Source organism: Centropristis striata, chromosome 12, assembly GCF_030273125.1.
Source record: "Centropristis striata isolate RG_2023a ecotype Rhode Island chromosome 12, C.striata_1.0, whole genome shotgun sequence".
In the NCBI taxonomy this organism is placed as follows: domain Eukaryota; kingdom Metazoa; phylum Chordata; class Actinopteri; order Perciformes; family Serranidae; genus Centropristis; species Centropristis striata.
Window position 1 is genome coordinate 24,541,469 of NC_081528.1, and position 26,327 is coordinate 24,567,795.

Sequence of the window (26,327 nt, forward strand, 5' to 3'; positions counted from 1 at the left end):
CTTATGTATGTGCATGGCCACGCATACACTTAAGGGTCCCTGTTTGGGGGTTTAAACATATGGTCGTCCTAGGGAACATTGTACCAGATGCATTGACTTCCTAGAGTCTTGTTGAAATCGTGAGTTTTCCAGGAAACGAGCGGGCACTCAGCAGCAAAGGGAATGAACATATTGAACTGCTCCATCAGGGACTCTACATTGACGTACAGTACTCCCATTCTAACGAACACATGTCCAACTTGAACCATCCCCTCAGCATTGACCCTAACTCTAATGGAAACAGAAACAACTTTATAATTTAAATCAATGCAATTCTGGTGTAACCAATTACCATTTAGAAACAACAGACATCCATTAACTGGTTAAAATGTAAGACTGTGTGCTCTTAAGTAGCCTGCTAGTTCAGAAGCACACACACACTAACACACATACATCGTGCTCTTCTAGTCGACCACCTTGAGCACTATAAATATATATAGCGCAGATAAATATTCCAGCTAAAAATGGGTGACATGCAATTAGCTCTTGTGTGATTCTGTCTTTAAAGCAGAGCCACTTGGGTGAGTTATGGTTGGCCTAAGAAGCTTCATCCTCCAACTTAACCCCACGGCACGCTCCTGTGACTGAGGTGCCGGCAGATTAAGAGCAGGACTGTGAGTTTTGTGCTTCGGCCATAATCTTTCTTGCCATTAATTAAATTGGGCTCTGATCCAATCAGTCTTTCAGGTAATTACAGAAATTCATTAAATTACACCATTAACCAATCAGGTATGTTAGACCACAACAAACGCCACGAACATGATGACCTCATTGATGTCTATCCGTCTTGTTTAAGTGGAGACAGTCGACTGTTATGCTATGCATCACGTGGTGTCATAATTCAAGGATACGGGATAAAAATCAGATAATTTTTAAACTAGATTTTTTAGAAATCATGAGGAGGGAGGAGTGCACCACTTCAAAGAAAGTATTATGCAAATTTTTCTCAAATAGTTCAGAAGATTAATATTTCTGTTTGTCAATAACTTCCCAGTACCACTCTGTTTCTGCCCTGGCTGCTCTCAAAGAGTGTCTTTAACACACCACATGAAAAGCCGAGGAGCTGAGTGCTGTCATGTGATGTCTGATTCTCCAAGTTAGCTGACGCAAATGTGACGTCACCCGCTACTGAATAGGTGCCTTTGACAGTTTAGTTAAGAAAGTTTGCTCCACAGAGAGCATCAATAAAATCAATTGCCGCCCATGCCAGCGGGACTAACAGCCCTATCTGAGGCTGACATGGTTTTCCCTCGTGGAAAACCACAGGAACGTTTCCCACTGCCTCTTAATAAGTTGCTGTTCCTTGATGACAAATGCTTGTTTAACTCAGTCAATGCATTTGTAGTGAGTTTCTGACTATTACTCATAAGTTGTTGGTCTCATTCCCGTGTGAACCAAGAATTGCTATGCTTGCTGAGAAGCCGTAACCATATTTGTGTTATGATCTGTCTGATTAATTTTTCTGTTTTTGTTGTTATTGAGGGATTGGATGAAATAGTGTGCAGGGTGGCTTGTATGTATTGCATAAAAAATGTCTTGTATATCAAATGGAAATATAGGAATCTAAAATCCAATTTGTCCTCAAAGCTGCAGTGTGCAGTCCTGACTTCCCACTTTAAATGCAGTGAATCCAGGTTTAACTCAGGGTGACAAACCTTCAGGAACAAGAGACTTTTCTTCTCTGCCTGTCAAAAGGAGGCCAGTCAGCCCCTTTAACTGTTGCTCCACCATGCTCTTTAATTGGCTAATTACAAACTGTGTGGATCTAACTCAGCTGCTCAGCCAAGGATTAAAACAACTGGGTGAAACCCTGAAGACAAATTTAGGGGCTCTTGGGCTAAGGACTGAGTCAGGCACTGCAGAGCTGCAGGGATATGTGACTGGGGCCCCTGCAGTCATTCACATGATCATATATATATAATGCAACAAAGTATAGGAAGTCCCTCTATTAAAAACTTAACAGACTATGAATGTTGAAAGGGAGCAAGGCTTCAGCCCTACTTGGCAGAACAAAACAAAGTCTGTTGGTTAGTTTAAGCCCTGATTTGAACATAGCAGCCAAGATAATGCAGTAACATGGTTATTAATACAGCTATGATAGAACATTTATTTCTACCACAGTAGGTAAGGTAGACAGGTAGTGGGAGAAAGGGTCAGACTGATGTCACACTTCGTGCCTGTGACTCATTAGCGTTGAGACATGCCATGAGGAAGTCCCAGATAAGACTGTTTGGAGACAAAAGACTGAATGTGGTTGTCTACCACACAACTATGAACTGTAAATACACCTTTTTAACTGAAGAACTACAAAAAAAAAGAACAAGCTGGCTCAAAAAATCATTATCAATTATCATCAAAATCAACTATATTTAAAAAAAGAAAAGATGTCTTCTAAAATGTTGACAGGACACTTAACAAACACTTAAGGGTCAATATGACTCCATTATGAATTCTTGATCCATGTTGGTTTTATATTAATTACAACTCGAACAGAAAGGGTCAGTGGGAGAAACATTACTGCACATATTCCACAGGTTGTATACTGTGGAAGTAAACCCAAGAGCTAGAAAACTTTTTTTGGCAAACGCGGCGGGTTGGCAATTCCCATTGGACTGAACAGACACTATCTCTGGGTCCGCTATCCAGTTATAGTACATTTGTGTTTCATTCCAAACCAGAAACCTCCCGGTCTGAAAAGAGAAGCCAATGTGGAAGTGCCCTAAACCTGCATTTTTCTAGTGACAATAAAAAAGAAGCAAGTAAGTATACAGGTGCATCTCAATTAAATTAGAATATCATGAAAAAGTCAATTTCCAGTAGTTCAAGTTAAACAGCCCCAACCAGGTATTGAGTGCATATAGATGGACATACTTTTCAGAGGCCAACATTTCCATATTAAGCTTTTTAACATTGTTCTTTTGTAATTTTTTTTTTTTTTTTGTGACACTGAATTTTAGGTCTTCATTAAATGGAAGCCATAATCATGATAATTAGAAGAGATTAAATAAATTAAGACATGAAATGTTTCATTCTGTGTGTAATGGATCTACTGTGTTATTTCCACTTTTTTAAAATTGAATTACTTACTTTACTTTTCTAGGATATTCTAATTTATTGAGATGCACCTGTAGAGTATGTATGTAAGTCAATAGGAAAATTATCCTATCCTTATCCTTATATATATATATACGTAGATATATATATATATATATATATATACGTAGATATATATATATATCTACGTATATATATTTATACATCAATCTTACAATTATTGATCCTGATTAATTTCATCAGGGTTAACATGAAGATAACACTTTGAACTGTCTTGAGCCAGCGTCAAAAGTTAACTATTCCAACAATAAACAATAGATGTATATGTGTATTACTGACACCAACACAAGTGTATACTTAAACATATTTAGTGCCAAAGGCAAAAACAATCCAGGACATATGAAGAAACTCCAGATAGAATAAACTCTGTATTCTTCCAAGTACTGAGCAGAAGATGTGCAGTTAACAAAACTTATTGTGGTGGTTTAAAATGCGACACAGCCGCACAAACAGCTATCAAAAAGAAAAACAATGCTTCTGTTACTTTCCTTGCACGAAGGTGGCCCTGTTTGATCCAGAACTTCTGGTTAAAGTCTCGGGTGTGGCAGATGTGAATTTGGATCATATAAGCTGGGACAGAATTTAGCTGCAGTAGCAGAAGAATGCCAGTCATTGATGACAACCTTCAACACAAAAACAAAGGAGCAATGTACAATTCTACCACAATATAGAGATCTGACTAGATCATTGCCTGGAGAGATCAGCCAGACACGGTGTCACATGGTTTTCAAGCCTGTATGGCAACAATGCATGACCTCTATCTATACAGCTTCATGGTTTAATTTCATTCACATTTTAAATTCTCAGAGAAGACAGAAATCCTTGTTTAACTGCATCTCATACGAATAGTGTGTGCGTAGTGGTTAGTTCTGAAGAAGCAGCCTTGAAGGAAGTGACTGCCTTCTAGTTGACATTAAAGGAACAAAAGTCATAGAGCTCAACCGGGGATAAGCATACTGAAACTATTCTGATGACAATGCGGACTATAGGGTGAGTTTTATATATAGTTACTAGTACTATCTGTAGTACGTACAGTATATCGCATGTACCTGTTTATTATTTTGTTTATTATATTGTGTGGATAGAATGTACATATCTATGTTTTTTATACACAATTTTTATGTTATTTTAACCTGAAATTCCATGATTTGTTGATCCTTTATGCTACTTTGTTGAATGCTACAGTTGAATTCTCTTGATTAAAAAAAAAACTGTTGGAATTTTCTATGAAATGATTGTGACAATGTGTTTTATTATTGACAGATAAAGTGTATATCTTCTCAATCTTGTATTAATCAATCTCTTCCAAACATATCACAATGAAAATTAAATCAGAATTAACAGAGGATTGTGTCTGAAAACAGAATTATTCCATTATTATTTTTGGGTGACCGTGTAGTAAGAACAATTTGAAAAAGAAATGGGAAAGATCACATTTGACATCTACTGACAGTACAAAATTACAAATTACAATCTAGTAATACAAAAAGTTTAAAATAAAATGGGAAAAATAGACTAGAAAAGTTCAAATGATAAGCTTAAAGTAATCGACAAATGGTTGAAACAATAGTAGTATAAATAGTACAATTGCTGTACAATCAACAGAATACACTATAACAAAATGTATCTTGTTACACATTTTAGGGTTACATGAGTTCAGTGCTCTGGGGTACCCGAGATAAAAAAAAAGTTTGTAAACCACTGATCTACACAATATTTTTTGTATGTGAATGCATTAAAGATCACTATTTATAAAGCCGAATTGCTGTTGACACTACATCACTGTGTTCAGTCAACCGCAAAACAGAGTAGATTATCAAGTGGTGAAGTAAATCTAACGTTACCCTCAAGACAGAAGACAAATCGGCCCAGACTTCGCCATAATCTCACAGATCTGCAAACCACTGCATGGATTCAGGCTTAAATCACAACTTTGCTAAACTCCAACCAGCTATATGAAAACAACAAGGTACTGCTGTTAAATGTGGATCAATACCAACTGTATGTAAAGTCAGATTAGCATTACAGTCCAGGGTGGCTTTGCAGATCTGTGATTCAGTGTGGGGATGACAATTTTTAGCTTCACTTATAAAAAGGAAATGCATCAGTGATATCACTTTACTGCATCCTGAAAATAATATTACACGGTCTGTGTTCTGAGTTATGAACAGCTGTGCGGATGTATGGAGGCTGATTGCCACTGCCTACTGTACATGATGTTTCCTGGGCAGATAAAAACACAAGGACAGTCATATTTATTGGACAGATAATGCTCATGGTAGCAGCTGCTTTAAATCAAATCAAAAAAGGAGGAATCTCAGCTGCAGTAGCTGTCCTTGTGGCCCTGAAGCTGCATGCTTTATGTAAACAGGTGCGACACTAAATTTATGAATTTTCAAGGATGGCTGGGTTTACAAATGATCATTCGCTGCTGTTCACTGTGGCCAGAAACTATAACATAAAGGCAGTAAGAGCACTGAACCTTGTGTCCATTCATTTGTTTATTGTTCGAGTGAGAGCTGCAGCTTGTGCAACCTGCTGGTGTGTTTTGTCTTTGAGATGCACAGTAAGAGAATATGTCAATAGTCTGTGAAGTTCATGGTTTAATTTTGATGAAGAGTTAGTCTTTGATCTCAACATCAAGGCAGAGCCGTAATAGCAAGTAACTGAATGGATATGTATAGCTTCTAGCTGCTCTCCTAAAGCCAAACAATAATAGAATACACACACTAATTTCCATTTCTCTTTTTTCTTCTCTTAGCAGTTTCTGCATTGCATTTTTTGCTGCCTTAACGGATTAAAAGATGAAGTCACAGCAGAAGTGTGTCAGCGCCTGAGTCGCTCAGTCACTATTTGTCTCCCTCTATTGGCTGACTCATCCATCATATGGAAAATTAAAGCATTTTCTAATCACAAACACCCTTAAAAACAACATTTGAGTGTAACTGGAACAATAAGTGGAGCATTCATTATTAATTTTTAGTCAGTGTGTAACAAGACGTAGTTGCTTGAACCCTTTTGGGAGAGTTTAGTTGTGAAAGAAGCATTCCGATACTCAAAGTCAGAATACCACAGGGTAAAAAGTAAATCAATAATCAGCAAAATCATATTTAAAAAGCCGGTCTTATGTACAATTTGAATCAGTCAGTACAGCTGTCAAATACAGTGAATGTAGAGTGGAGAGAGTAGAAGGTGATGAAGCAAGGCCTGTTGCTCCAAGTTTAAATAGGAAATCAATAAACTCTCCCTAGTTACACAGTTAAAGAATTGAACAGCCGTGTGTGTGTGTGTGTGTGTGTGTGTGTGTGTGTGTGTGTGTGTGTATCACTAATATTTATGGCTTTTATTTTTGCAAATGTGCAATATTTTGAAAAAAGGAAAGTACAATGGTGTTGAACTTGTGACCAATATAGGTCTGCATGATGTGGGAAAAAATGTATTTGTAGGTATTTTAATTAATATAATATTGAAGGGAATGATTATTTTTTGTATTATTATTCTCATTGTGTCATTTTTTTTTTTAGCATGATGACAAAGTCTGAAGAATATGATTTGTAGGTCAGAAATTATTTGGAGCAGCACAATATTCAATTCACATGTTGACACATATTTTCTTTCACAAGTATTAGCCTGTGATCTGGATATTGCACTTGTCCATATGTTTATTTAAATTAAATGTGCAGCCCTAAAATACAGCAGTTGGACGAATGTTCTTTTTGCCCATAATCTTCACAAAAAAAGAAAGAAAACACTGCTCTGTTTTGATAAATCCTTTAATATATGAAAGAGGCATATTTTAACACAATATACAGTGTAACAGACCATGTCCCACAGTTTCAATATACAACATTTCTTTACAAGGCTATCCATCTGAGTGGACAGGTCTAAACTGAGAGGATGGATCCAGAACATGGTTTTCTTTGTATTCTGCTGCAACCAAGAGGCAATTTAAAACTGCAGCTACAAAATAAAAGTACATTGCAAAGCTAAAAAGTTGTTCTTGCTGGACAAAGACATATTCATAGTGGTTTCTGTGTGACTAAATGATCATTAACTACTGTATCTGTGTTCTTCTACTGTAAGACGCATCTTTGACTCGAAACGCTATTTCGTTCCAGTCAGATCACGCTCGTGTCTTGATCAAATGTCATGACCGGGTATGGTAATGTCTGTACTGCGAGATTGCTGCTAATACGCTCACAAACAAGGCAATTATGTCGCTTCTTTGGGCTCTGATGAGACCAGGTCTGCACACGATGAGGTAAGACTTATAAATGGCTGACGTGCTGCTCACTTTTCTATGAAATCATCAACAGAAAACGCCTCCGAAAATTTGCAGACTTCAAAGCTCGAAGAGGATCACAGGGCAGATTATCAGCATCACTCTGTATTTATATGCATAAAGGACATTTGAAAAAGTTCACTCAATTCATTTCATTAATGCATATGTAGCAAAATAAGCTTTATTTCAATAAAGAATTATCAAAACCGGGACAAAGGTGATGATTTTAATGATATTCAGAAATCATCCACAGCTACTAAAGAGAGATTGAGAATGAAAACATTGTTTAACTGGTTGTTTCGGGTTATTTAAATGCTCTGTGATTGCATATAAGGTCTGCACACATGCCTGCAAACACAAGAAATGGAATGCTCATCTGCTTTCATGCACACTAAAACAAATTTAAAAATGTAAAAACTAGAATAACATCTTAAACATCACTAAAGCGAACCCTTTATATTTCACATTCCTAAGCTTCACTTGTCTTGTGCATTGCGCTGCATAAGAATTTCTAACTGAGCGTGGAGCAGTAGGTCCATGCTGATACAGACTTTTACATTCATGGTATGCATAAGGCTCCTCCTCGGGAATGATTTAACTGCCCACAGGGAAAGCAGAGAAATTAAGAGGGCGTTTCATAATGCAAGGCCATTATGATAAAGGACAAAGCATAATTAGCATTGTTTTCTCCCTCCCCCTTTCCCCTACATTAAAGGAATACAAAACCAGAAATACCCAAAGCTGTTAAAACAAACATACTCCAGAAAGTCACCTTTGTAGAGCGCGCATATTAAAGCTTCGCTGCTACAACCGATTATTATGGCATTATTGTCCTTATTACCAAGGTGACTGTCTGATTATTGGCATATCCATCCAGACACGGTGGTGGCTGCAGAGAGAGAAAGAGAGAGAGAGAAGAGAGGGAGAGAGAGCGGGAGTGCTTTTTGTTTAAGAGCTGCAGCTCTGTACTGCAGCAGAACTGACACCCGTGGCCTCCATCTGCCTTCAGCCAGATCCTTAGCATCACTCAAAAGGCAGCAGCCCACCATTTTATCATGTACAACAGAGAATCATCTGGCATGCACAAGCAAAGGAGACTTTTATGAGTGGTAGAGGTGTCTAATACCCTGAGCAAACACTTCCAATTAGGGGTGATTTAAGAAAAAAAATGAAAACACTTCAAAGATTTGTTGAACTAATTAATCACACATTATCTGTTTCAACCCACTTCAAAAGGTTCGACTGAGAAAAGGTGGAGGGAAAATAAACACGGGTTTCTTCCTGATCTACTAAACTCGACAGGAACGGATTGATTCTTAACAGTGAGTGAAATCAAAGAAGCCCACACAGAATAAAAGCGAGAAATCATGTCACGTCAGTCAAACACGGCAACTTTGGACAGTGAGTCACGTTTTATCCTGTAAATGTTTTTACATTTGATCTTAAAGGGGAAAATGTCTGCTCTCTCAGACTGCTTGAGGCTCTTTCTCACTGATTACACTGAAAGCGGTGAAATGAATGAGCCTCTGCTACGGAGACTCATCCATTCCAACTGAGGAAAGTCATTAAGATTCACTTCAGTCACTCCGGTTACAGATGCATTGTGCTCCTGTGGATCTATTCTACCTGCGCATTTGCGACACCTCAATTCAAATGACTGTTGTTTTGTCTTGTGTTGCTCTTTTTTTCAAAGGAGGCCTGCGTTTAAAAATACATCAAAATGACAGGCTCAGAAACAGGTGCAGTCGGATCAGGTAGCTTTCTGAAGAGTGAGTGAGTGGGCGAAACAACATACGACATGTAAGCACAGCAGGCGATCATAAGGTGCTGGTACTGAACAAGCTCCTATATATTCTGCAGACAGACTCAGTGAAGCAGGAAAGGGTTCGGTGTACTGTTGACAGAATATTAATGCTACTCATCTTTCAACTTATGTGCATCGCAATTCAAAGCAGAGTGTGTCTGTATGTGTGGTCCAGCAAACCCCACCCAAACATTCCTGTGCTGTGTATCTAAATGATACTGCTACAACCAGAAACAAGCATAGTGGTTAAATGCTGACAGAAATATACAAAAGTATCAAGTGAACCCAGTCATACCAGAAACTAAATTCTGTGAGGATCGTGGACGAAGATGAAAAGCTGCGAGGGCGACTTACTATTGTGATCCAAGTTTTTTATATAATGAACAAAGGGCGACATAAGCAGAGTACAAAGTGTAAACTTGAGAAAGAACAAATCATCTGAGTATTTCCTCAGTCTGGAAACAATAGCAACATGGCAAATTGTTCAAATGCCATCATGTGAGATGTGTTGTTAGCTTGGTTATTGTACTACTTATCAATCTAGTCAACAATAAAGCAGCATTCATGTTATATTGCTAATATCAATGTTTTTAACTACTCTATTTAAAAAACAGTCCAAACAAAAGACAAGACATTGAATTAAAAGATAAAAGAGATACTATAAAAGTTTTAATTTTTGTATGACTTCTCATTTCAACTGGCTCTTCCCACATAAAAGGGACAATGAATTCACATTTTGGCTATTTAGAAATGCAATTTGTTATTCTTGGCATTCCTAATAAAAATCACAATTGTAGCCAGACAAAAACCTTGGCAGTTAGCTTGCGGCCAGCTGATATTATTTGGTCTTCATTAGGACTGATAACAGCATCAGCAATAACAAGCTATTTTGCAGTTGGCTGATGGGGCCGAGGTAAAACAGGTGCCTGTTGAAGTCAAACAATGAACCCAGATTAAAATATGTGTCTATAAAAGAAAAGGGGAAAATAAGGATGGATAGAGGACATCTTTAAACAGACAAATATTCTTATTTCAATATGTAGAGGACAAAATATAAGACAAATGTGGTAATATAAGTCAAGTAAAAAAGGCCCCAAACCAGCAATCCCATGTGCCTGAGGGATGCTAAGAGATAAACAACAATCTCAGCTATCATTAAACCCCTTTCCCTGTATACCGTACTCCTACAGTCCTAACCACCACAGGCCATTTCATAGAACACAATACATCCTTCAGTAAATAAACGGAAAATATAATCACTGCAGGGCAAATGGGGCAACTTTCGAGGAACTGTCAGTGTTTTCTGCATTAAGTTACTCTAAATTCAACAGACATGGATGGAAAAATAATAGATATGCTTTTATCCAGAGGCAGAAAGCATACATTTTTCGGCGAGGTCCTGAGGTATTGTGGGGCGGGGTGCAGAAATTCCATGTAAAGAACAGGAAGGAGACAGAAATATTACTGGAAATGAATGGCACTTTTTTTTTACATTTTGAGTTAGAATTGACAATCACCTGAAATGATTTAAAGTTGCAGACAGTGTTCAGAGTCTTTTAAGTGGTCATAAAAGGTCCAGATGAAGAAATAAGTGACATGAAGCAGAATCCATACGCGTGTTGGCCGGCCTGACTAGCCAGCCACCATTCCCTACAGCAGGAAGTGTGGTCGTTAAAAACAGTTTGTAGGAGGTGATGGTCACCCGCTCACTGAGTGGACAGAGGCTGTGTGACAATGTTACACTTGACATAGAAAAGGAGACTCATTGTCCCTTTTCGTTTGCTTTTTTGTTTTTGTTTGCTTCATCCATGGCTTCCAATCCCAGTTGACAGGAGTCCTTGTGCATCTGCACCCCATAAACACACTTGTCCAAAGTACAAGATCAGAGGAAACAGAAAACAAAGGATCTAACTATGAAGTAGGCAGGACTGCCCTTTGTATATTTGGGTTAAAATCCCAGCTGATTGGTAAACAAAGTGTTGATAGTTTGGTTTAAGTGGGACACTCTTCTCCCAATTCAAGTGTCACTGACCAACTGAAGTTAACTCTTTGTGTCTGCACGAGTGTGAGAGTGCGTATGTGCTGCTTAGCTCAATGGCAAAGTTGACAGAGTTGAAAGTTTCTCGGCTCGCCGTCCTCAGCTAGAAAGAACTCTTTGTGTGCTGTGTTGACCTGGCTCAGGGGCGGGGCTCCCTCTCTTCACCTCTCATGTCACCAGTTGGCTTTGACAGCTTTGACGTCACTCACCAGGTTTTGAGCAAGGCAGATACCAAAAATCTGAAGAGGGACACACACAGGAAATTAGGTCAGGTAGGTGCTGTTTACAAAGTGAAACCAAAACAAAGCATGTTACAGAGAGAGAGAGAGAAAGAACAGACTGCTGTATTGCAGAGATTTACTTGATGTTACCCAATGTCACCACTAGATGGCAGTGATGATACAAAATCAGTTGTTAGTTATAGGTAAATAGCTTTTTTTCCCTGGTGTAAATGTTTGCAAAAGAAAATTCTTCTAGAAACAAGGATTTCTTACCTGTAAAAGTGCAATACCAACAAAGATTCCAGCTACAATAATCAGGTTGTCCTGAAGCCACTTCTCAAACTGTCCCACACAGCCCTTTGTATAGATATATTTTTGCCGCTCCAGGTCCTTTTGAAAGACAAAAACGGATAAGAAGTAAATTAAAATGAATAATTAATAGATTGTTTCTTAAATTCACATTAAAAATTATCTGTTCTCAGAGAGGACAGTGGCCTTTTGCATGATTTAAACAAACTCTGACCTATGACTAATGCTGAACAAAACAAACAACACAGATAGCATTTTGCCCGCTCATTCCTTCCCCACTGAGGAGGGCATGAGGATAGAGTGATAGCTGAGTCACTCTGAGATTACAACGTATCAGTGTCTGGGCATAAGGGAGAATATCAAGGCTGTGTATTCAGTTTCTCGGAGGACCTTGTCAGGGCTGAACAAACAGTCAGAGGCTGTTTCCTGTTACCGGACAGATGGCTGTTTGTGTTGTCAGATTCACACGATGATGTACATGCTCTATTCAGAGATAGACATAAAAAGGTGTAATTTAGAGCGGCAAAGACACTAAAATGGGGAGAAAGAATGGGCGTGAACAGGACCCTATACAATGCTCCCTTTGTTGTCTTCAAGACAAGTCAACCAGGCAAACCCTTTGTTCTCTTGCAAAACCTGAAAGCTAGCTTTCAACCAATGGGAGGTAACAGGATGCTCTTGGCAGCCAATAAAAAAGCAGGAAACACTATGTTGTTCTGGCTGTGAACTTCCTCTGAAGCTATTTCAGCCCTGTGCCTTTTTTTTTGAGGTGCTGTCCTCACAGTGTCTCCTGCTCTTCCTCTTCCCCAGCCCGCACCCTATAAACAACCTGCACAGGAACTTACTGCACATCACTGATAGTTTCAGCAAAATGTCAATGGCCAGGGCGTTAGCAGAAGAGCACACAGAGGAAATTAATTCATACCAACTCAGTGGCAGGTGGTTCACTGTATTGCTATGCGCCTAGCAACAGCAATCTTTCTGACTGCAGTGCAGTGAGTTGTAACCACCACACCCACACACAGAGGAAAAGGGAATGGACTGGCATAACCCACTGAGTCGCCAATTACAGAGTGTAGTAAGGCTGCTCTCTAGGCTATAACTGGAGTCTAATTATCCCTGTTAGAAGAACAATCTGTTATTAAAGCAAGAAGCACGAGGATGAGGCTGTGAGTGACTTAACCCTATATGTTCTCTGTGCCTGCTGTGTGGGCCAACTATTTCTAGGTACATGTTTTTGCATTTTCAGAAAAGGCCTCATTTCAACATTTTTGCTTTCTAAATCTTAAAAACAGGTCGTTAAAATGTAAACCATTAATCTATTTTTACTTGGGTTTGAGACAAGAAATAAACGCCGATACAAATGAACCTGATTGCCATTTCACCCTAAATGCTTCTATCCATCCCATTGCAACTTGTCAATCAACTTTCACTCAGACGTAATTTCACTAAGCAGCTTCACCGACATTTTAACCAGAATGGCTGACAATCATGCTCCATGATGGCCAGGGACCATACCCTCAATGAGAACTGGTTCTGTTTAACTGCAATCATTTTATCAAATTATTTGGATATATTTAAAAAAAAACACATGAATTTTAAAAAGGATAAGTGCAGAGTGAAATAAAAAAAACATAGGGTTAAGTATATAGAGTGTGGTAGAGACTGGAGGTACAAACCCCTTGAAGCCGAACATCATAACCACACTGCGTGTTGATGACATCCTCCTGCAAGAACAACACAAAAATCTCAATTTCAGCTACTGGTAAAAGTGTTACGGTTGAAGTTATTTTCTAGTTTTCACCAGATTTGTCCTATGGGGCAGGGTTATTGCTGATGTATTATGGAAGACAGCAGTTGCATGTTGTTGCTAACCATCCCAGACATTTTATCTTCATAAAAACCAACAGTAGCTTTATGTATATAAACTGGCATACAAAGAGTTCAAAAAAATATATAAATATCTGGTAGGATTTTTAATATATTATCATATATGCCAAAGAGAATAATCATATCCTCACATTTGAACATCTGAAACCAGAAAATGCAGCATATTTGCCTAAATATGCAGATACATTTTCTTTTGATTGACTGATTGTTTCAGCTCTATACTAGATTATGAATTCAAGTCATGATGTATAATTACACACGATTAATCATGCATTATTATGGTCGAATGACTCACTGCAGGGTCTTTGACGCAGCAGGAGAAGGGGACTCCACAGCGCTCCCTACTGGGGTTCTGCTCCGTGCAGTTGAAGTAGATGTTCAGGTTCCAGTCGTCGGCCCCGTGAGCTCCACAGCATGACCACTGAGAGCAGCAACAACAAGCAGGGATTAAGCAGCTAACTCTGGTTAACGGACAGATTTATTTCCTCTGATCTGGTCTCGAAACAGCTCTTTAGAGTCTGGCTCAGGTCAGCTTGGGTGGGTAGCCAGCTTACTGTGGTGGGTAGCGACTACTGATAGTGAGACACAAATGGCGAGACAACAGAGAATCTAATCGCCTTTACAGTACGTCATGACAAAGCTCTGTGTTTACACACGGGAGCCAATTATCTAAACTGTCTCATTCATATAATTGGATAATCATTAGAGGGAAATACAATTACATTTATCATGAGATTCACTCCACAATTGCAGTGGCTGAGTGACTCTCCTCTCTACCCAGAACTGATTCATAACCAGCTCTGAATTTCATATAAACAAAAAAATTTCGAAAGAAGGGAGTAATTTCTTCCAGTTATGAAATATGAGTCGTTATCAGGAAGTTTGCTGTTTTACTGTCAGTGACGCATACGTTTCAGTAAGCAGGAGTGAACTCACATATTCTTGGGCAAAGTCAATGAGATTCTGCAAGTCGATGTCGTCGCGGTAGGCCTTGACATTATTGTTGATGAAAAAGTTGAGTTGATCTTTGATCCAGTCTTTAAAGACGAAGGCAAGGATCCCCGCAGTCAGCTCCAAGAAGAAGATCAAACCCAGGAACACAGAGAACTGGAGAGTACATGACGCAAACAAACATGAAACACAACCAGAAAATAAATAAGGAAAAAAGTCAGTCACTTTAATCTGGGTGTGGTGAAGAGAATCCTGTTTTCTAAAGGATCAAAACACTTATAACATTATTTCCAGCGTTTCATGTAAAATAATTAAAAGGACAAAAGCTCTGATGTAATGTCCCTTTGCAGGACGGGTTGTAGGGCTTGTCCTGATTTGCTGAGTGAAAGTGTGGCAACAAAAACCGCAGTCCCAGAGGTGCCGTTATATCATCCCTTTACAGTAAATGTAGGAGGAGACAGGGCTAATGATAAATGCACAAAAGCCACATTAGCTCCTCGCTCTGACGCCTGACTTACTGCTGCTAATGGACATCGGCTGGAGTTAATAGCTACTCAGAATCGCAGCCAGCAACAAGGCGAGTTTGTCTCCGTCAGTCACATGTAGTTATCAATACAGCTGAACCCAAACCAACCTCCTGAAAAGGTGTTGTCATGGCTATGGGGTGTATAATAATTCTTAACTTTTTTTACAGATAAAAAAAACAAAAACAAAAAAGGAGGGGACAGAGACCACAAAAGCAAAAACTGATGGAGAAAAAAACATTACTTGACACAAAGAAAATGTTTTGGTGGCTTATGAGGCGCGGATCATTACTTCCTGATGAAAAAGGGCTTGGTTTGGTGACGAGATAACACATATTTGTGCCATGCAACCACCCATAGCATTCAGCTCGGGTGAGTCAAAGTGACACCTGCTGCAGTGACAGCCTCAGCTCTGGTGTGAACTGCAGAAATAAGCGACTGTGAAGTGGTTGAAATGGTGTCTGTGCACAGAAAGTCGGGAGCTGGCTTACGAATTTAAGCAGGGAGGTGTTCTCTCGTAGTGCTCCGATACAGCCAGCAAAGCCCAGGATGAACATGACCCCTCCTACGACAATGAAGAGCCACACGGGGTCAAAGCCCCCTAGGTCTGTGATGGACGACAGATTGGCCAACACGCCCTGAGGGGAAGGAAAAGAGACAAAAGAGAGTGGTTAAAATTCTGACTATAACACTTCCAAACTCATAGCTTACTATCTCTATTACAAGGTCCCGGCAAAATTCCTCCCTCGACAAAAGCACATAGTTAACCTTGAAAAGAGATTATGATATCAAAGAGAAATAGTGAGAATGTAACTACTGAGACAGCCAACAGGCCAGCTGGGGATGCCCCATTCAAAGATTCAGAAAAAGGCACTACCAAGATCTACCAAGTGTAAATACAATAATGGACCCTCACAGATGTCTTTGATTCATTCATCTAAAACACCATTTCCCTCTCTGGCAGATCTCTGTCCAACCTATGAAACAAGTTTGATCACAAGAGGCACAGTCCAGAGCAAACATTCACAAACCGACATCTGTCCTTCCTCTCTGCATATCCTGCCCTCACAGCCCCAGGGCCACAGTGAGTCCAACATCTTTTCCTGTCAGTCTCTGCTGTGCATCACGCCTCGCAGAGACACATTTCTCAAACAGAAATGACACCCTGACGCCAAAGAGTGGGCTCACTGTGAGATGTGTCAATGTCACAGGATAGGACGTAAGATGGAGGGTAAAAATGTGTGTTTGTATACAATCTGTGTCCTATTTCATGCAAGATCTCTACCACCTCTTTCTATACATTTGACACCCATCTTGAAAAGGATCCCAACAGGGTTATCATCTAGAAATGTGGGCGCCTGTTTTCAGTTCTGACACCGTTTGCTTGTCACATATAGTGCACATGTCAAACAGTTGCAGCTAAAGCCAGAGAAGCAGAATTCTCATACTGCTTAAGTTAAGCTCCCACTGCACTGAGCTAGAGGAGAACTATAGGAGAAAGGCATAACTGCATTCTTGTGTTTTTATGGCCCTCATGCAGAATTAAGTGTCTTCATTTGAATTTAAGCATGAATCCCAGAAACAATGTAGTCTGGCTGAAAGCACAAGGCCATAAACTAATCATCTTAGTCACTGAGACCCAAACTCACCATTATGCCTTTCCAGGACCCGCTATTCATCATTCGGCCTAATCCCTTTAAATTATTCACGCTGTTCCACCAAGGTACTCCTGTGCAGGCCTATTTGCACAGAGTTCATGACCAGACGTTACTAATCAGTACATGCTTCCACGCTGGTGCAGCATTTACTGAACAGACTGGTACAATTTCTGGCTAATTAATGAACAAATTGACTGTTAACTCGATTGGAAAGAGTTTTGGATGTGGCCACGATCCACTGCACATGAAAGGTTAATGGCAAAACCTGACTTTTGTAGTTAGTGTACTGGAAGATCAACAAAAAACAGTTTGAAAGCATCTATTCTGTGATGGGCAAAGGCACTGAATTCCAATGAGTCAAATGACTTCGCAACTGTAGCCTTGTGGCTCTTTATTTGTAGCTATGCCTATTACTATCTTTGGATAAACTCTTCCACTATTGGAAAAAAACATATTGTCTCAGCAAAACTTTAACAGTCACAAATCACACTTATGCTGCAGAAACATATTTCATTTCCTTAGACAACCATGACATGTTTACCAGAACCATTATTGGGCAATTTGCTTTAAAGTGCTACAGAGTGTTACAGGAATAGTGCCTTTTATTTTCCACGCCACTTCTCTCAAAAGCCCTGTTTTCATCTTAACACTCGCCTGCAAATTGTACATCCAGCTTATTCCCACTGGAATATGATAAAGAATTTTAGCTATGCTTCTAAGGCAACCGTGTTATACTTCAACAGTGCGTGGTTATGTGCATGTGTTTACACTTACCTTCTCCGCCCATGCCCACAGGCCTATGCCCAAGAATGCGGCTCCCAGTAACTGTAAAACAAAGCAAACAGAAGAGGATCCACTGTCAGATGGGAAGCAACAGAGAAACAATAAAGGAATTACATATTTGAGACTTAATAAGCATCAATAAAAGTTGAGAGAAAAATATTCTCAGTGACAAATTAGAAGGAACTGCCTATCAGGACTGTGTGGGTGTGGTTAGATAACTTTTGATTTACAGTGGTGTCTCCCTGGCAACTTGTGCAAACAACCCAACAACTGTCTGTTGTTAAACTTTGATTGATCCACATAGTAATCCATGACATCAACTTTTGCTGGAGGCCTAACCCACATCAAACACGTAGAAGAGCACAGTCAAAACACAAATACAGAAATCTCTCACTGAAAAGATCCAGCATTCTTGTGTTCGTGTAAAACCGCTTCACTTCCAGGAGGAAGCTCATTGAGAAAATTGGCTTTTAGAGTAAAACTGCCTTCTGAAAAGAAGTCTTAACTTGCTGTGGTCAGGGTGAATCTTTACATCTGCAGGTTATTGCAGGTTAAAGTCATTGCACTGGGTGCACCGCTTAAGAGGCAGAGGAGTATCTGATATCCTGAGAGTTAAGGAAAATCCCTTTGGCATTAGACTCCTGTCCCAGTGGAGGATGGATGTAGGGCTCACAGTTTAAAACATGCTAAATAACGGGAGAAGTTTGAAAAGCATTGGGTGACTGCACAATACTGAACAACACTACGGAAAAACAAAACAAAATGAAGAATAAAAGACTACGGCTTCAGCATTATACTAATCAGCATTTAAATAAAAATCACCCATGGTTTCACTTGTATAATGTTATTGTCTAATCAACTGCTTAGCTGCCACAAAATGTCATTCCTAAGAGATTTGGGAAGGTAATGAACTTAACTGAGGCACACTATAATGGCAAAGCCTGAAATATAATAGCTCCACTGAAATTGGATTAAATCATATTGTTTGGAAGCTGATTAAATTGGGGGCAAGCAGGTAAACGGATGGCAATCTATCAGCACACATAACAAAACCAACAATGTGACTGTGTGCCACACAACAGCAGTAACCGTGAGAGGTTGCCGCAGGGTTGGCCTGGTAGTTACACAAGCGCTTGTAGTGAAGGGTGTGGTGGCTTCAGCTGGAAAGAGACTATCAGGAAGAGTCAAGGTAAGCATGTGGACATCAGGTAGAGAGATTAGACTGACAGAGTATTAAACCACTAACCCTTTGACTCCCAATAATCCATGACGATTAAAAAGAGAGCCTTAAAAACAGAGACAGTGAAAACAACTTTTTAACTTACAACATTAAGACTACTGTTACACAACTCCATCTAAAGTATTATGCTACAGAATGCTTCTCTATGTACTCTCTGTGGCCATTTACCAGCTTATTACCATACTTAATCATGATTAAGTTCATAACACTCATTAACAATTTTGATTTTAAACCAAAGAAAAATATGGGATACTGTGCAGTTAAGATAAACTTCAAATTATGTCTATATTTCCATATTTCTATTTTATTCCTATTTATACATATTCTATTTACTTAAGACTTGCATTTGTATTTAATATTGATGTAAATTTAGTGAAGCATGCTTTCTAATCTTTATTTTAATTACAGAATGACTAATTTCTATTAAATTCTATTCTTATACAGCAGCAACTGTAACAAAGTCATTTTCCTCCAGGGATCAATTAGGTATTTCTGATTCTGAGACAGACTTTGTTGAATGTATGTACACTGAGGACTACAGTTCAACAAATTTATAATCTGTTATATCAAAATGAAAATCTTTATTTGTTAAATACATGGACTTGAATTAAGCTATCAGTAATCCAGTATGACTCTTTGGGTAAGCAAACTTTATTAGGAGAAAATGTTTTCAATACTTGGATTTGAAAAAGGCTTAAACACTTCTGTATGTTAATCTCTGAGGCATTTTGTTTTTCGTGTGTGTTTGATACTGCTCAGTAACAACACTGCCATGTCAGTCACAGTCAGACAATTCACTCTTCATTTTTCCTTCACAAAAACAACCATAATGGTATTCTACAAAATAATTTTGAAGGCATCACGTGAACGTCCACCCTGGACTATTGCTCTACAGAATTAAAATCCAATATGCACATTTACAGCATGAATGACATCTAATAGCTAGACCTGTCTGCAGTATGTTATCATCAAGCTAAAGCTGTAATTGGTTATATTTCAGCTGACAGTTTAGGGCAGCACCCACAATGTTTATTTCTCAAATGAAAAACAAATAGTCTGGATGTCATTGAATCAATGACTGCCAATCACTGTAGCACAATACAACACCTGTATGTGTTATATAACTCTTTGTTCATTCCAATTCATGGCCTGGAACTTTCTAAGGAGAATGCAGCCCACAAAAAGAGTGTCCTTCAGCAAGGCTGAAAGCCAACCTGGAACCTGTGGCTCCTTCCCAAATGTGACACACAGCCCAAAATCAAAGCAGCACCTTGATTTTAAAATTTCCAGAGCTTATCATCAGTAAATTGTCCTCAAATGGGCAACAAAGTGGCTTGAATTGTGAACACTTGGTGCCAAGTGCCAATCACTCATCACTGTTATATGAACTGCATGATTATTTCCATTCCCAACATCAGTCATTCAATGCTAAAATGAGGATTGGTAGCAGTCCCAAGAAGGATGTAGGAGGACATTTTCTCGCAAATTCCCGCCCATCAGCATAAGGCAGATGTTCTTCCTGTTGCATTCCCATTGCTCTGCCCTCAGCAGAAAATCAGGAAGAGTTGGTGAAGGATGCAAAGTATATGCTCACATGAATTAATTTCCTACTATCACTACACTTGGGAAATTGCAGTAAAATTGTCATTAATTGGCAATGATCATGAAAAGCAGCTTAGATTTGAGGAGAAACATTTCCAGAATCTATTGCCACCTTTGAGTGTTTCAAAAACTAGATTATGTGGGGAAAGCAGACATTACTGGTTATTTTGAAGCTGCAGAAATGCAACATATTTGGGACAAAGTGCAAACTGACTGGTGGCATGTGTCATGCAGTTTATCATGCAATAGTCAATGTAATTATGGGTACTTAAAATAACTACACAACTACTTTTGGCTAATTGCATATTCTTAACAAGATGCCCTGGAGGTTGAGTGCAGATGTATCAGTCTCTTTTCCCATTTCTGCTGTTTGTTCTCTACTGTGAACTATCCAATATAGCAGAAAGGGGAAAAAATCCCCTTATACGATGGTGCTTCTAAAATAAAACACCAGCCAGACACCAGAAAAGTACTTCTATTATATGGCCAATTTTGTTATTATTTCCGGTGAAAAGTACCTCAATGCACGTCAAGTTCCATTTCCCCCTGCTAGAGCTTGAGGCGACCTTGAAGACAGCATTAAGTGAGACAGCTATGGAGGTGTCCATGCCTGGTAACCAGTCATTTTGGCTGACCATTTCTTCCACTATTTCTCAATCTCTTTCTCAGTCAGTAAATAGCTCCTTTAACTTTATTTGTGAAACACACAAGAATTGAGCCCCTTTTCAGAGAGGTCAGACTGCCTAACAAACCTAAAATCCACAACTGAAATGTAGGCAATTTAAGCACAAAAAGAAAAAAACTCAATTTAATTTATTTCCTTTTTTGATCAAACTATGAAAGAGGCCACTTCAAAGTCTCAGTCTGCTGTGTTGTGAAGTGTCTGCTACTGTACAAGCCTAACACACAATTTAACAAACCAAACTTCCCTTGTGGGACGATAAGGTTTGGATTGAAGTGGAGTACACTGAAACTGAACTGAACCGGCCTTTGTACAGTGCTTGTGTTATTTCCTTTTATCCAACTTTTCCCACAGTGTTGGCAGCCAGAGTCAAATTGGGGTCACTCTTTGGCATTGAAAGACACTACCTGTGTGAAACTCTGTCAATGCTACCCCGAAACTAAAATGTTCTCCAGATAATCTGTGTTTTTTAGTGAGCAGCAGATGAAAAGTAGGTGAAAAATAAACATGAAATGCTAATTTGACACGAGATCCACATTTATCTCCTTGTATCTCTAGGCAATTAAGCATTATACCCAAAAAAGCACAGTACTGCATCTTTATCCTTGCTTTGTTAATCCTCGATTGCTTGTTTATTTGGAGGCAAGAAGACCCTTAGATTTGTTTCTTTAAATATCACCCGCTCTAGTGAGTAATTTGTTTTCTTTTCTTCTGTACATCTTTATCATTCTATCTAATCTATGTGCTTTTTTCACGAAATAGATAAAGTCTTGAACTATACATCCCTGTATCTGCCTAGTTATTTAAAATCAGGCTGTGTGGGTTATTTTTCTGTCAAGTGCTGCTGCAAGATGTGTTTGTCACAGAGAGAGGGCATTCTCTCCATGTGGACAGAGAGATTATCAACACTTGAGAAGATGCCTCCCTAAGCCAGCTGATCCCATTAACCTCAACTAACTAGCAGACAAACCAAGCCCCACGCTGCCTGGACACACACAAATGCACAGGGTATAGACTTATTCAAGTGTGACTGCCCTTTCGTTGACTCCCTCAAAAGTTGAATCTCTAATGTGGTCGGCCGTGTGAACGCAGCCATTCTTGATGATGTATCAGCAGCATTGCCAACAGGGATGAAGAAAATGTGAAGCTTCTACATAGTTTGCATTCATTCACACTTCCCAACACTTGATGCTGCATAATCAATGTATCAATTTGTCTGATTAATTACAACAGCATTCGACTAAAACAAGTTTCCAGACCAGAATGAATCTGCCTGGAATTGGACTATGGGCACTCGAGGCTGAGGTAATAGAATAGAAGAGAAGGTTAGGTCCTCTTCAAAGCTATTATCTTGTATCCAAATATATCCAGATATTGTGTAGACCCAAAGGAGACAGTTCACATGGAGTATCAGAAGAGAAATCAAATTGAATCAGAAGAGAAATTCCCCTGTGAGTGAGACTTGTCTCCCTGTTCACATTTAATTTCACCTGTGAGAAAAGGCAAATAATATTAAACAGAAAAACACATTTGTGCTTGAAAATAGGACAGCTCTTACAGTAGTAGCCCTTTACAGGGCACTCGTCGAAATAATTGGAAAATTCAACCTAACCAAGTGTTAAGAGGATATTACATGACTTTTACTATTGTGATTTTTTTCAAAATGTTTCAATCAAGGTCAATTGAGTAATTATCATTATTATTATTATAATTATATTATTGTACTAATTGATCAGATGCCAAGGTGTCACTATGTGTAGCATAGCCTGATCTTCCCTGATTAGCTGGAAGATATCCATGTGGTTCTACGACCTCACAGAGCAAAGAAAAGCATCAAATGCTTCAATAACAAGCTGGAACAAGCAAATATTTAGCATTTTTGCTTGGAAGCAAATTGTCAATGGAGTCAATGGAGCAGAGAACCGCTTTAGTTCCCCCTATGTAAAGTGAAAGAGAGCGGTAAGGAAAAGTGGTGAAAATATTGTCAATAAAGCATACACTCAACCGTATATTGATTTTGTTGATGTTTTTGTTGTGGGCCGTTCTTTGCATGGTTATAATATGTTTTTCTGCTGCCCCTATCCACAACGTTACACACTTTCCTAGCCGGTAATCCTGCCAGTTTCATTGAACTGGAGGCATGCAATCCATAATCTGCTCTAGTACACTGATGGATAAGAACCTCGTACAAACCCACTTCAAAATATCTTAAGTTTCCCTTTAAACCATTACATTTTTAATTTCGACTTATAGATTCAGCTCTACTATAAGCACAGGCAAAATCAGAGATGCATCGTGTAAACACGATGTGGAAACATGAACCCGTCTACCACTAAATGTAGCTTGAGTGACGTGTCCTCAAATGGCTGCATTCACATTTGGTACTTTACAGCTGTCCACCTTATGATGCGATAACCCAGTGTGCACTTTGGACACTTATAGCTGTAGCTGGCTACTAAAACGCAGCCAGTATCCAACCAACTCAGCAACTTGGTTACAGCTTAACAAGCTCTTAATTACAGCATGCAGAGCTTCCAAACATTTTAGCAGCTCAGGCAGAAAATATGATTAATTAAATGGATGAGAGGAATGTGTCTATTGTAAGGACGAGAGGAGGTATCTTGTTCTTGGGTAAGAACGCCTGGCTGTCAACAGCAAGCTCTGGCAGTGGTGGAATTCACACAGAAGAGGAGGCAGGATTTTACTGCTTTATTTTGTTCACAAAATTTAGGGTCTTAGAAGCATTCTGTCTCAATTTAGGCAGCATTTTCAGGCCTGACAAGATCACTATGGGAAAGACAAATGGGTTGATTTGCAGAGAATAAACCCCATCTCTCTTTATTTCGGCAATGCACTGGCTTGTCTGTCAAATCCTGTTTCGCAGCACACAGACAAGAGGAGAACATCTTCTAGCGATTATTAACGGAAACAGCCAGCGAGCTGGAACTTGTTCTACAGTTTCACAGAGAGCTGAGACACACGACTGTTAGCTTGACCTGAGTGTCAAAACAGTCTGAAAACACAATATGACTCAGACACAACGCAACAGCCCTATGACTCAAGATTTCCTGCTTGATTTCTCTGTCCAATTGAATTAGTGAGCACTTTTCATTTGTGAGGCCAACAAATGAATTTGTGCATTGTTCTTTGAAAAAAAACACCTCTGGCTTGTGACATGTTTGGCAGTTCATACCACCTCAGTTTCCATAGAAAAACATGGCAGAGATAGTGGAATACTCCTACATTTTGAAGGGGAGTGTTGAGGAATGAAGAGGTAGTGATGAAAGGTGGAGAAATAGGAAGAGATCCAGTTGCATGTGGATCCCGTGTGTGTGATGATTCAGTCTGAACAAGCATATGAGGGGAGAAAACACAGAATCACACCCTGTCCTACCCCCAAAGTCTTTGTTATCACCATCTCGCTTTGTGCGTTTGTGGGTGTGTGAGTGAGAGAAACAATGCTGTCCCACAGAGCCCGAGTACCATAGAGGAGGAGGGAGTGAAAAGGGGTGCTTGAAAAGAGGAGGGTCGGGTGGTATTCAGGCCCGTGTGGCCTTTTCCTTCCAACAGTGTGTGGGAAGACCCTCTGGGGCACACAGACACGCCATTCCTTCACCCACAGACACATTATAATACAGCAGCCGCACAGACGCAGTGCAGACGGGTGAGAAGGGAGGGGTGAAGGAGACTGAACAGAGGAACTTTTTAGACTAAAGAGGGATAAATATGGAGAGGGGGTCATTGTGAAGGAGATGTGGGCTCGCTTGCCACTGGCGTAACAATACAGACTCATGTCATTTCTCAAACTTAAACACAATGGTACCAATCCTCACTGCCAACTAAGTCAGCACAGGGAGAGAAACTAACATCAGCCCAGCTTTTGTCTATTTTAGTGTGTATCTCCACCAGCCACACATAATCACACCCTCATCAGAGGTCTCTTTCCTCCTCTACATACTATACTTAGCCAGTGAACTATTTAAAGCAAGTGTTCATATTTGTGGCTCAGCTAATAGGCACTATTAACAAGCCAGAAGTTAATTTCAGAGTTTCATGAAAGGAAATGTTGCAGCTGCCCACAGGCCAATAAAGTAAAAGACTTGGGACTAAGTGGAATTCTGCTAAAATAAGTTAAATGTAATATTTTAAAGTCACCACAAGAATGTTTTAAAGACTTAGAGCACACCTGACTCGCCAACATTAATTAGTGACTTCCTCTGGGGAGATCAAGTAAACAAGCTAATCTGTTATGCAAGTTACCACACATAAACAACAACAATGAAAACAGAACAACAACACATGGCAGACGAAAAGAAAAAACAATTTCATACTTTTCTTCTAACTTAAAATATCATATCACTGACACCTCGGGGATCATTTCAGTTCAAACTCGAACTATGCTAACGTTAAGCTAACTTTGCTGGACTATTTAATGAGACTTTAAGTTCACAACATTAGCGTTATTTTTCTCATAATATCGACACATGAAACATAATAAAGACTTTATAAACTTACCCAGAATAAAATGTTGAATCCAAATAAGAAGTATTTCACGCAGCAGCTGACTTCAGCACCTTTTAAATGATGGTGTTTTCTACTCATTCTTCCAAGGATAGTGGTGGCTAACTGACAAGCTAACTAGGTAACTACTACTTTAAAAAGCTCAACCAAAGCTGCAGTTGTTGAACTACTGAAGCCAAGCTTAGCTGGCTCCATTAGCTACACAACGCCGAGTTTACTCGCCGGGACAGCATTAAGTAAATCAGACATATGCGGCTAATTATCTTTTCTTCGTGTTAACCATTAGCTCGCTCGGCCAGCTAGCTCGCAACTTCTATGGTTAGCATTCACGGCTAACAACAACAAATACAGGGACACTAAGGCACCGACATTCATCTGCAGGTCACTCGATCAAGTTGCCTGGCATTAATTTCGTATTGCACGCCGGGAGATAAAGATAAAGCTGAAGGCCTTTCAGCTAAACGTCTCCTCGATTATCTGTGTTGCCGCATCGTCCCTTGAAATCTTCATCCTTGTTGTTTTGTGCTGTAAAACAAGCCGCTGCTGTCAAATGAGGAAACCACTGCGCTGGCTTTCGCCCTTTTCACATCAAGAGCGGCCCCTTGTGTCTTCATGACGCCTTTCACTTTACTGAGTGGAACGCAAGGTCAATTTATCCTAATTGTGTTC

The 26,327-nt window shown here is 39.4% G+C and overlaps 1 protein-coding gene across 1 annotated transcript; it reads right to left on the bottom strand.

Moving 5' to 3' along the window:
• Positions 1-6,910: 6,910 nt before the first annotated feature.
• Positions 6,911-26,197, bottom strand: tspan17 (tetraspanin 17). The gene is made up of 8 exons (XM_059346013.1): positions 25,653-26,197; positions 17,605-17,655; positions 15,664-15,810; positions 14,634-14,804; positions 13,993-14,118; positions 13,487-13,534; positions 11,772-11,888; positions 6,911-11,516 (listed from the first exon to the last, which is right to left on the bottom strand). Exons 1-8 carry the CDS (start codon positions 25,737-25,739, stop codon positions 11,451-11,453), a joined length of 813 nt encoding a protein of 270 aa, XP_059201996.1. The 5' UTR covers positions 25,740-26,197; the 3' UTR covers positions 6,911-11,450.
• Positions 26,198-26,327: the final 130 nt, after the last annotated feature.